The 13,022-nt window shown below is 43.4% G+C and overlaps 1 protein-coding gene across 3 annotated transcripts in view; it reads left to right on the top strand.

The window, feature by feature from the left end:
• lhfpl4a (LHFPL tetraspan subfamily member 4a) overlaps positions 1 to 11,833 on the top strand; it is a 30,781-nt gene extending 18,948 nt beyond the window's left edge. Inside the window, exons 2-5 of one of the 3 annotated variants that reach the window (XM_028999102.1) lie at positions 2,020 to 2,256; positions 5,860 to 5,876; positions 6,765 to 6,809; positions 8,915 to 11,833. In XM_028999102.1, the coding sequence (XP_028854935.1) occupies positions 2,020 to 2,256; positions 5,860 to 5,876; positions 6,765 to 6,809; positions 8,915 to 8,968 (353 nt within the window). In that variant the 3' untranslated portion in view covers positions 8,969 to 11,833. The remainder of the gene's footprint in view (positions 1 to 2,019; positions 2,257 to 5,859; positions 5,877 to 6,764; positions 6,810 to 8,914) is intronic. The other 2 variants (XM_028999103.1, XM_028999104.1) reach the window with 2 other exon arrangements.
• Positions 11,834 to 13,022: the final 1,189 nt, after the last annotated feature.

The raw sequence follows: 13,022 nt of genomic DNA, 5'->3' as shown, positions 1-13,022 counted from the left end.
GGGGGGGGTGCAAAATGCAAACATGCATCATCCAGTACTAACACAGCATCACTCCAAGTGTTAGTGTTAATTAACGTGTATGTGAAAGTGTGTGTGTGTGTGTGTGTGTGTGTGCTTTAAATGCCCTTCAGCTTGTCTCTCTGGTCTCTCTGGCAATTTTGGTGGAGGCTTTAGTAGATTTCTTCATTGTCACAATCTCTGAATGGCGGTGGGGTACAATGGTAGTCTTCATCATCATTTGTTTCAAAAATGTCTGGGACCAAAATGAGAACATAAAAAAGGACCTTTGACCCAGCAGTGAGTATGGCGGGCATTATCTTCCCCGTAAAACCCCTCCTTAGTGCATCTCAAAGCTGCCTGCATCCGTTTCCTTTCTCTGTGGCCCATGTTCCCCCCTTTATATCTGCTCACTCCGCTGGAATGCATTGCAGCGACTGCAGAGAATGAGAGAATGAGAGAGAGAGAGAGAGAGAGAGAGAGAGAGAGAGAGGAAGCCGTGGCCCGGAGGGCGATGCTTGGAGCTCGTGCACAGCCCGCTCCGGCTTTGCGTCACCGTGAGGCCATTAGGTTCCTTGACTGCTGTTTGAATTTACAATCTGGCACGATGATTAAAATGGTAATTAGGTTGAGAAGAAAGGAACAGGTTCTCACTCACACGGCGCCGGGGCTGCTCTTGTGTACCGAGAGCTTGACTGTTAGACTTTGTTAACTGATTTCAACAGTGTGAATTGTAGTGTGATTTTTTATTTTTTGTGTTTTGAGTGATGGCCATCAAAAATGCATGTCTCTACATTTGCCAGACAGGAAGGGCAGATGCCCATAGGACAAAGAGATATGAATAAATTAATAGGGGTTAGCAAAATGGAAACTCCATGGCAACACCAAAAGTGAGTAGTGCCTTAACCTAATTCTCTCGCTTCCACACACACACACACACACACACATGGTCTCTCACCCCTTCTTTCTATTTTCTTTGAATGTCACCCTTTGAACCTCTAATTCTGACTCTTCTTTTTTCTTTTTCTGATCCTTTTTGCTACCCCCCCCCCCCCATCTCTGTGCTGTGTGCATCTTCCCCTCGCTCTCTCATTATCAATAATTAATCAGTCACATCGTGCTTTCGCTCTTCAGCACTCTGCATTTTTCTGCGTGATCAAAGGGCCTTACCTTTAGATCAGGGATCCTTCCTCCTGCAGGCTAACACACACACACACACACACACACACACACACACACACTCACTTTGGGGTTCATTTTTTCATTTGGTGTGGCTGTGGCAGACCATGTACAGTTCTCACTCATGTCCCAGGATTGCAGGATACTGTCCCAGACAGTATAATGTCTTCTAATATATCCACAACACGCAGCGTTATATTACTCCTTTTTTAACTCCTTAGCCAGTCTTCCAGGATTTTACGTTCACTGGATACGCAAAGATGTTCATTTTGAATAATGTCACTGGGTGTCAGCGTCACAAACAGGAATAAACTGCCAAAAAACTTTTAAAAAGTAGAATACTGAAAACTGACTGTGTTGGCACACTCCCTTCCATTATAGTACATAAAAAACAATGTATTCCATCAAAAAAATAAAAAATTAAATACAGCCGGCAACAGGCATATCTGGAATAAATGGAGATACTTTTAGTATTTCGTCACATTGCGTCTTGTCGTTGTCTCCTTTTCTGCCTCAGTTATGTGCAGCTGAGTAGCAGGGCACATATCAGAGGAGTAGCAGTGCATGGTGGTACTAATTGTTTGTGGGCATGGCATGAGCTTCCTCAGCTTCTCTCTCTCTCTCTCTCTCTCTCTGTCTTTCTTATCTAATGGACACCGAGGAGTGATAAACCACATTCTGCACCCGCCCCACCCAGTATTCTGCCCACAGCCTGACTGGCTGTTAGATTTAATGGCCAATGAGGAGCAATGAACAGCACCATCTCTCACCCACATTCTTTTACACCAAATGCAGCAGAGTGATTAATAATCTCCCCGTCTCCCCCTTCTCCTCTCTCCACAGCGGTGTGTTTGGTGCTGGGCTGTATGATATTCCCAGATGGCTGGGATGCGGAGGTGATTCGGGACATGTGCGGAGAGGAGACTGGGAAGTACACGCTGGGGAACTGTTCCGTGCGCTGGGCCTACATCCTGGCCATCATCGGAATCCTGGACGCGCTCATCCTCTCCTTCCTTGCGTTTGTCCTTGGAAACCGGCAGAATGACTTCCTCCAAGACGAGATCAAGGCTGACAACAAAGGTGAGGGGCTCACCATGGCAACGGCTCATGCTAACACAGTTAGAAAACTGCAGAAACAGCTCGTAATGTCAGGATAACCTGGTGAGGCTCATTTGGTCTTAAGACAGTGTAGCTGTTCTCATTACACTATATAAGATGTAACACGTTGAGGACGTTTGGAACTGTCACAATCACTAGTTCACCCATAAAAGACATTGAATGTTGCCAGATTGTGTGCTTTTGAAAAAAATCGAATCTAAGTTAAAGTCATATCGCATTTTTTGCACTAAATCTGGAAATACTCTTTGTGCTACTTTGGGCACGTATTGACAGGCCGGGGTGTGAATGGTCCAGAATGAGGAAGCAGGGTACGACCTGTCAATCATGCCTAAACATCATTAAAGTTGTCAGAACTTTAGAAAGGTGTCAGAAACAATTACTCACCAACGAAAAGTGGTGGTTAGTTCCCCCCCTCCAAGATACAGATAACTAGACAAGCAGTCAGATCTTGTTCACATCTCTGTTTATTTCAGTGAATCATGAAGACATGCATGCTGTGACACTGGTGCTACGTTTATTATGATCAAAATCAAACCCAGTATATTGAACACAACGGGAAAAAAACTGTAACACACAATGTCATGGGTCTGAGGGTGTTGAATTTCGTTGTGGATAATGCAAGAAACGATGCATTAATACAGTATAACCATAAACAAAAAGAGATCTGTGCATCTTCATCTTCAAGACGAATCTTTATTTTGTAGCCATTATTTACTTTTTTTATTCGTGCTGTCTTGGTGGACGTTGTCCTGCTCAACTCTCACTTTCCGCTTTTTTTTATATCCTCTCATCTCAAGCCTGCTCTACTCCACTCCTCTGGTCCCATATTCTCTTGTCCACTTCAGTCGTCTCCACTCCTCTCCTTTGCTCTGCTGTCTTCTCATCCTCCCTGCAGGCCCCTGACCGGTGAGGTCATTATCCGGTCTTCACCACCAGAACTTGCTCCATTTCTCTCTCACCTCCATGCCACCTGCTCTCTCTGCCCTGTCGGCTTCTCTCATTCTCTTTCTTCTCTCGCCAGAGTCTATAAGTGAGAAATATAATAGAATCAGTATACAGGTGTTGTTTTTTGTGTTATGATGTTCAAGAACAGGTTATTTGCTGATTGTATTCCGATGTAAACGGTTATATCTCGAAATACAGGAATCTCTTGTAACTGCTCGCTGCTCTCAATGACCAGAAAAATTAATAAATAACCGAGGTCACCGCCAACCATCCATGGCTTGCACTTTAATCATCAATGCACTTTAATTATCATCAGCAAGTACAGCAAAACAACAAACCAAGGTAAATAAGTTTAATAAAACAGCTCAATATCAAGGAAACATGCACATAAATGCAGCACCATTGTACAATATATCTTGTTTTTGACACATGCATTGATATTGTTGATGAATGGGACAGTACTATTGATGATGATGATGGCATCAGTGATGTCAGAGGTTGTTTTCATTGATGCATGGCTACACCAGAAGATACACGGCCATGAATATTTGATCTATTGCATCTCTCTCTCTCTTCTGTCTCTTCAGGCTCATCCTAATGTCAGGTGTATTACATCATCTTTTAGTCCTCAGTCAGCCTTTAAATATATTTATTTGTATACTCTTTTTAAACGTGTGTGGCAAAGGTTTCAACATCGGGGTGTCACAGGTGCTATGCCTGTAAATCAGTCAAGATAAGTGTTGTTGACGTTGTGATAAGACGGCCTTATAATATGATCACAGAGGCAGAGGGTGAAGGAGAAAGAGAGAGAGAGAGAGAGGGTGGGGGAGGGAGGGAGAGAATGTGCTGAGCCGCCTGAAGGAGGGGGGGAATCACCACCCAATTCCTTCATAGCCTTCTGAGTCTATTGAGGAAGTTTCCATGGTTACGTGTCAGATTCCGGCAGGATAAGAAGGGCTGCTGCACTCTCCCCAGTGACTGCACAGTGCAGCTGTCTCTCTCTCTCTCTCTCTCTCTCTCTCTCTCTCTGTCTCTCGCTCAACACACAAATACACTGATAACATATATTTTTGTGGAACTGTTAAAGTGTGAAATATTAATTTGCATTTTGCGTATATATAATAGCTTATCGTGTGTACAGCACATGCACACGCATACACTGATTCCACTCCTCAGTCTGGCTGTTAATTCTGTTTCATCTGGGCCTATTGGGGGGGGGGTTTATGGAAGGGAAAGAGGAAGAAGGGGGACAGAGGGTTTTAAGGGGGTAGGGGGTTCAGCCACAGCATCTGTGATTGCGGGGGAATCGGTGTTACAGCATCAATAAAAACCTGGTGGCTAAGAGCCAAGCCTCCTCCAGCTATTATTTGTTCCCCGTTTAATCCACTCTACTGTAGCCTCGTCACTAAAATGGCAGACGGCTATTTCAGTTTTTTTTTTTTTTTTCACCCTCCCTCCCTCTCTCCAGACTTTTTTTTCTCGCCATGCTGCAGCCTTAGCTTTGAAGCCGGACGTCCGTCATCTCCAGACCTCCACTCACGTTGCCATTACAGAGGTCCGACCTCACGTGCTGCAGGACGTCTGCAGAGTGGCCGCTGCCACAAACGGTCACGCTAAAGGGGCTCCATGTTCTCCCCATCTTAATTTTACAGGGGGGGGGGAAGAAAGGGCCGAACGAGACTGCCGCTGTTAGTAGTTCTCAGTTTTATGGCGTCATCGTGCCCACCAGTAATTTTGTTTTTCTATTTAATGAGCGATGCATTATGAACGGACCGCGTTTCCTTTTCCAACAAAAATGGAGTCAACACACAGAACTCCACGTTTTCCACGTGTGCAGTGTGTTTCGGCTCCTGCCAAGGGCACACAGAAGAAATTCCCCTCTGACACCCTGTTCTGCATGATTATTACGCCTCCCGGACTTTTAACACTCTGACAACTAAATAAATCTCGGCATGCAGTGGCCAGTAAAGTGCAGTTTTTTTCATTTACGTAACACATAGAGATGTAATGTCATACCAATTATGCTTTCTTCCTTTACAAATAAATAAGAAACGTCCCCAACCCTCAGGATATCAGGATAAATAAAGAACATTTTGTAATTCTAACATAGATACGGATAAATGCATAATCCTACAAGATACGTGTTTTAGGATGCGGACATATAATCAAGTCGTATGTCCACACAGGTTCCCAAACTGGAAGAAATTGGTGCGAGCGTCTATTTGTATTCTTCTCTTTTCCCCCTAACTTCTGTTTGGAGCCACTGGCCAACTTTTGGGGGGTATTTATGGATTTCCATTCCAGTGAAATCAGTCTTGCGGTGCTAATGTAAAAACCTCTAATTGTCCGTGGGTGGCAGGGTTTGCTGCTGGAGGAACTCTGGAAATGTCCACCTCAGCACATGGTGTAAAGTTACACTGTGTGTGTAACTGGGAGACCAGAACACTGAAAATTTCACATCAGAGGTGTCAGGTGACCTACAACTTCAGCGTACGTCCTCTCTTCGTTGTGGTGCTTTGACCTGACAAGAAAGTGTTTCTGGTATCAGAGAAAACGTGCTTGTGACCTTTTGCAATCACAGAGCTGGAACTAAACAAGAATTCTATTCTGTCTTTTCAGATTTCGCAGTATCGAGGGTAAGTTCACAGCTGTTGTGGCTTCTGTGCTTGTGTGCTTGTGGTTGTTAAAAATCATCAGTGTTGTGGTGCTGTAATTTGCTGACAGTGTTGTCCAGGTGTGTTAGACACACACACACACACACACACACACACACACAGAGACATTGCCCACCCGCCTGCATTTGTCCAAACCCGAGCCTAGTAGCATCCCTGGCAGCGAGCGTGTCTTCAAACAGGATGTGTCTGGTCACCTGAGTTAGACCCAGCGCTTAGTGAACTCTCCACAGTGATTTGACTCTGGACCCTCCCTCGGGGGGGCCGCTGTGAAGGGGCCGGAGGGCATCAAAACACGTGGCGAGGTGGAGAGCATGTTGAATCACAGCAGCCTGTGGCTAAACACGCTCTCTTGCAGCAGAGATGTCAACTCCAGGGACCCGCGGCGCTGATCCGCCGCACACTAGAAGCAACACCACAGGCTGGCGTGTATTTACAGCTCCGTTTAAGAGCAAGGGAGGAGGGCAGAAAACACCCACCTTTTAATTACTAGCCGGCAAAAAGCTGAGTGCATTCAAAAAAGAAATAAATGAACCAACAATGCGAATGAAAAAGGAATCGTTGAAGCTCTGCAGTCTTATTGGATAGTGGAAAACCTGTCAGCTGACTTATAGAATTTGACTTTTGACTATTTGACATGAATTGCCTAAAAGCTTTGCTTTGTTTAAAAGGTTATTTTACAGGCAATGTAAAGTTTTAGAAACAAAAGCCTAATTTCTAGATTGTAAAATGATTAAGTAGCTGATTTGGACACATATCACTGTACAGGAAGAGATGTGATTTCCAGGGATTTCAATGTGAAAGTGTGACTTGGTTGTCATGTCAGTGGGACTAACGGCCATTTCCTTGCAGCCGCTGCACCTGACCTCAACCCTGCGAATGGACGGACTGAGAACGGTGCATCAACCCGTCAGTTCGCTTATCCCACGTCGGCTCTCCTTACTGAAAGTCGTGCATGGAGGCCCGGCATGATTCCCGTCCAGTTTTGCTGCTGTTGTCGTGGTTGCCTTTTTCAGTTGGTGAAGTGACATGAAGCATGCTGTGAAGTACGGCAAACCTGCTGAAGCTTCCGCGGTGCTTTAGACGAAAGTAAATTGAGCAATGAGTTGTACATTCAGCACAATTCAGAAATTCTAGCTTCGTTATGCTCTGCACAATGCAAACAACCTGTACTTTATGCTTCATGTCTGTTTTTAGTGCATCCAGTCCCTAACACTCCCTAAACTGATCTCAGTCTTTCCGTGTGTGTTCTCCACCACTGTGCAATAACCCTTCCAGCCATTTAAAAAAAAAAAAAGAGATGTAGAACTAGTTATTTTACCATCTGTAATTAACGTTCCACGTAGCTGTTTTTTGGCCAGGGCAGAACAGCCTCCCGCAAAGCCATACCACAATTCCTGGGCAATTGCCCCAAAGGTGGGCAGGGGAGGGTCAGATCCAGGTGGCTTCTCAGCATAGGTCTTCCATTTTCTGCCATCTTTATCTTAAGCAAGGTGTGTGTGTGTGTGTGTGTGTGTGTGTGGGATGGGGGGGTATGAGACCCTGTACCTGTCTGCGGCACTGATTTCCATTAAATGACGTGGCATTGGGCGGATGAGTCACCTGAAAGTGGCGAGGCTATTATTACACTCGCAAGGTCGACAAATACAGCCGAGGAACAGCATACTGCTCTCAGGCCACAACACAGTCTGAGAGCCATTATTTTATTTTCCCTCTTCGTCTCCGCCGCTTACACAGACAAATTAAGACATAGACGAACTCAGACCAGTAAAGGTCATTTGTGGAAGAAGCGTGTCTGAAAATAAATAAAGAAATAAATATAGCCTCTCGTATATATATCGGGAAGGGGGGGTAGATAGAGACAGAGGCGGCAATCTCAGATGAGAGCAAATGTCAGGAAGGTTGTATTAAAACAGAGACCTTTCTGTGACATTCTATTTGTAAAGGTAAATGCATTTAGCTCTAATGTCTACGGTAACACCATCGCTGTTCATTTTTCATTTTTCCACACCTCTCCACTGAAGCCTCCCTTCTGTTCACCTCTGAGGATGGAGAGTGGGCCCACAGTGCACTCAGACATACACTGATGTAGCGCTAGGTGTGTGTGTGTGTGTGTGTGTGTGTCGGTTATTGGATCATATTTCATACCGCAGATCAGGGGCAAAACTCTGTCTGAGGACGTGGTAAATGCAGCACTGTGTAAGATATGGCAGAAAGCACATTTTTAAAATTCAGTGTAGATTTCCTGAGCTCAGGTATTGATTCAGAATTCAGAATTGGTATCAGTCGTTCATATATTCTGCAGTTGAATTCAGACATAGATATTGAACCAAAAGTGCAAATGAAATGTTTTTCCACCGTAATGTTTTCGTTGGCAAGAACTTTATAGGGAAGTCTAGCAAAATCATTACAAGCTAAAAATTATAATAAAAAAAGCATTTATTGTTCAGATTGACATCTGAATATATTGCTCCCTCCTGTTAGTAAAAACTAGCTGCATGCAACTGTGCAGCATGCATTAGAACAATCAAAGGATGAGACGATCATAAGTTTTGTATCATGAAGTGCCACCCTTTACTATTCTGCCAAGGCACAATACAATCATTTTAAGTGGCCATCTTCTGAAAATGCAGTGGATTATGGGACAGTTTGGACTCATCAGATGAGTCCTTCTCGACCCAGGAACCTGCCAACGGAGACATCCTTGTCAGGACACCGACATCATTTGTGCCTTCGCCTGGAGACAGTTGGTTAAGAAAAGGAAATTTTAGAACTCAGTAGAAGCTAAATCTGGCTTTGCCCTTCTACTCATTAAAATGTCACAGTTGTCCTGCTGGATGTCGTAAATGTCATAATCCTGCATAACCTCTTTACCTTGTACCTACAGTCCAAATCCCCTGTCCCTGCTGCTGTGCCTCCCGTAATGTCCCCCGTTGGTGCCAGACTACCTGTAACTAATCCTTTATTGCTTTTTTCTCCGTTGTTTGTCTTAATCTGTACAGATTGAAATTCGGGACAGTAAAGACCCACGTTATGGAGTTCAGCGGTTCCACTGAAGAGACAGCGCCTCCTTCTCCACCCGTACCTACACTGTCCTCCTCCTCCACCCCTCAACTGCTCCTCACCCTCTCTCCTCAGGTCATCGTCTCTGACCTCACCTAAGGAGGCTGTTTGCACAGCAGAGTTTGTAAAATAGGACAGAACTGGATTGTATAAAAAAAGAAAGACAGAAAGAAAGAAAGAAAGAAAGAAAGAAAGAAAGAAAGAAAGAAAGAAAGAAAGAAAGAAAGAAGAAAAAAACTCTACATAGTTTCACCTGTTTGAACAGATATTAACACAGAAGAAAAAAACAGCTTTACAAGAAAAAAAATTCAACAACTCTGGGAAAATTATGACAAACAACGTATTACTATTACATATTATTACTATGATGGCAATGATGATGTTAAGATGGTTATGCTTGCAGCAGCTGTTCAAATTGAAATATTTTATCAAAACATGAGAAAATGTAATTTTTGTAGCTTTAAAATACATATTATGACTTGCATACATTCTAGCGCCTGGGTGCTACTTTAAAGACAGAAAATTACAAGCCAAAAATCTGGAGTGGAAAAAAATCTTTTGTACAGCACAGTGTGAAATTTTGAAGACTGTCCTTTTCTGACAGATTTTGAACTCCTTATTTGTACATGTGGTCATTTCTCTGTGAGACTCAAGGGAGACGGACAACAGAAAAGTTCATTTGTAAATAATGTGTTTCTATGGAAACAGGGTACAGAATTCAGGCATTTATCATCCCACCCCATACTCCGTCTCCAGCTTTTTAAAAAGCAGTTTACAGATTTTTGTTTCATCTGATATTCCTAATATACCAATCCTCTATTGCCATGTATGTTAGTAGTAAGGATGATGATGACGACGATGATGGTATATTCATGTCCTTGTAAAGTTAAGTTGACACTGAACCATAGCTAATGTTACGTACAAAATGTCACTTTTAATTTCAAAATGCTTTGAAAGACAATGATGTAAAAACAAGAGGAGCAAACGTGGACATTTCTGGGATTGACTGCTTTTTACTTTTTACTTCTTTTTCCCATTTTGTTTGGAGGAAAGCCCTGCATGCTGCATCTAACTCAGGCCCCTTGCAACAGGCTTCTACTGACTCAACTGGCCAGTCCTGACGAGTCGAGCACTGATGAGTCTGCCCCATGCATTGTACATTACCCTACAAAATGAAGATTCACCAACCATTACGGCTACTGTGATGACCAACGGGCCTGGACTCGACAGCAGTCGCCGACGGCTTCTTCACAGCCAGGGTGGCGAGTAGAGCCCAGATCACCAAGAGATCATTGTTTTTGTTTTTTGGGCCTTCGGGGCATTTTAACATGGCCCGCACTGCAGGATGCCCCAAGTGCAACATCATACTCCAGACTTATTTCGTAGACCCTCGATCACAGTGTTAACTTTCAACCAAAATAATTTTCAAGAAAGATGTCTCCTCTTGGTGAGTATGTTGATCACTGGTTGTATCCTGCCAAGCTATTTTAATGTGGATCAACTCTCCTTTGCCAACTGTCTGGGAAATATACCGCAGAGTCTTACACTTTTGGTGGCAATACCACAATCCACTCCCTAGGTGGCGCACTGTTGCACTGATTCAATAAGACTGCTTTTTGCGTGAAAGGACCACTCAATCCCAGTCAACAGCATCTTAAGTCTCAGTGTCAGACCTACTTGCATCGGACAGCTAACAGAGTACAGCCCCTCCGGAAATGTGTCATCATGGCCGCCTTAGTGCCTCCAGAGTCAGTGACAGACTGAGAGCTGGACCAGAACCTCCTCTGTGCGGGGCCTTTCTTCTCCTACCCCACCCTGATCAGCAGTACAGGGTGGGGAGCAGGCAGCAGAGGACGTCTCCTTGGAAGCTGTAGCAAATTCCAGAGGCAGACTCCGCAGTGGAGGACGTGGGCGGGGCCAGGTCAGGAAGGGTGGAGAAGCAGTTTGGAGTAAAGCGCAGTGGAGCCTGAATAACAAAAGCAATGGTCCCCTCTGTCCGTTAGAAATGGCCACAGAGGTCGTGTTGTTCCTACTTTTACTAATCCTCCCGGTCCTCCTCCCTGATCCTTTCTTTTGCTTCATTTCACTCATCCACACCTATGAGGACTTGTAAATTCCAAAATGTCAGTGTTTCCTTTGTAGTATTTGAATATCATTGTGGTTTTTGACAAATGTTTTTCTTCATTTCTTTCCTCCCTCTCTCTCTCTCGCTCGCTCTCTCTCTCTCTCTCTCCACATCGGCAGACAAGACACGATCATTTAGCCTGCTGTGTTATGACTATACTGTTCAAAAGTGAAATGAATTGTTGACCAGACTCCATCTTGGGCCTTGGAGGAAAAAAAAGAAAAGAAATGTGTCCAGTATTTGAAATGTTTCCATCAAATTTGTCTTTTATATTATTTTATTTTGTAAAGATTTTGGAGACATTATTCAGGTCCCCCACAGCTGGTGCATGGCATATATGTCTTTAGTCTTTATTAAAAGGCAGAACTGGAAACAGAGTAGAAACGTGCCGCTGCAGCCATGGTCTGGTCAGCACTTCATACAGGCCTGTGTGGGAATTTTTTTTTGCCCTGAGTCCATCTGTTCATGGCTTTATCACCAAGTCTATGGGATGTAGAGGGATATAGAACAAGAAGGGAAATGAAAAGAAAGCACACTGATCCAAGATTTGGAAAAAGTCGGGTTAAGGACCAGTGCCTGTGTTATTTAATATTTATACAATCTGTCTGCATCTTGCAGTCGTTTACAGTACACAGCAATCTGATATACAGTACAGGCCAAAAGTTTGGACACACCTTTTCATTCAAGATGTTTTCTTTATTTTCATGACCATTTACGTTGGTAGATTCTCACTGAAGGCATCAAAACTGTGAATGAACACGTGTGGAGTTAGGTACTTAACAAAAAGTGGAGACCTGGCCTCCACAGTCACCGGACCTGAACCCAGTCGAGATGGTTTGGGGTGAGCTGGACCGCAGAGTGAAGGCAAAGGGACCAACAAGTGCTAAACACCTCTGGGAACTCCTTCAAGACTGTTGGAAAACCATCTCAGGTGACGACCTCTTGAAGCTCCTCGAGAGAATGCCAAGAGTGTGCAAAGCAGTAATCAGAGCAAAGAAACTAGAATATAAAACATGTTTTCAGTTATTTCACCTTTTTTTGTTAAGTACATAACTCCACATGTGTTCATTCATAGTTTTGATGCCTTCAGTGAGAATCTACCAACGTAAATGGTCATGAAAATAAAGAAAACACATTGAATGAGAAGGTGTCCAAACTTTTAGCCTGTACATGTAAAGCTGCCCGTCATAGAATCAAATTGAGCCTGTCCAGACACTCAAACATAATGAGCATCAACACAGCACTATTCAATAAACCATCAAAACCTGATGTTCTCTTTTCGTTGTGCTTAAACATGTTTCTATTTAATACCCACATTTATGTTACAGCCAGGAAAAAGTAATTTAGTAGTAGTCTAGTCATTTGAGCATCTTTATATTCACACCAGGATGAAGCTCGATTATAGTAGTCGTGTTTCAATTAAGCTTTGAACTGAACAAAATTAAGTACTGAATATAAAGTCCCATTTATTGCAAAAATGTTTCAGGCCATTAAAATGTTTTTATCATCCCATATAAGTTTTTCTCATATTATTTTATAATACAAGGCACTGGTATGGTTGGATGGAGAAAACAAGAGGGTGACCTCGTTGGTGGAGACTCTGATCTCCCAAATTCCCTTGCACATGGCTTGTCATTCCACAACACATTCTATTTAAAATATTGATGGCTGGTACAGTTACTGTAGCAGAAACAAACCTGCGCAAATCTAGAGAGGCCGATCAGTGCATAGCATTGGTTCTGAGAATCACTCATTAAGATAGTTGAATTACTCACATTCTGGAAACGCAGCTACAGGTTATGATGAAAACTTGTTCAGATCATTTATCCTCACAGTTCTATGGAATGTAAACGCTCACAGAATGGAAAGGGGAAATTATCCTGTGGTGGTTTTTGCATAATATCATTTTTCAATGCATCACT

Source organism: Denticeps clupeoides, chromosome 12 (genome assembly GCF_900700375.1).
Source record: "Denticeps clupeoides chromosome 12, fDenClu1.1, whole genome shotgun sequence".
In the NCBI taxonomy this organism is placed as follows: Eukaryota; Metazoa; Chordata; class Actinopteri; order Clupeiformes; family Denticipitidae; genus Denticeps; species Denticeps clupeoides.
Note: the sequence above shows the minus strand (reverse complement) of the source record. Positions and strands in the feature narration are given on the sequence as shown.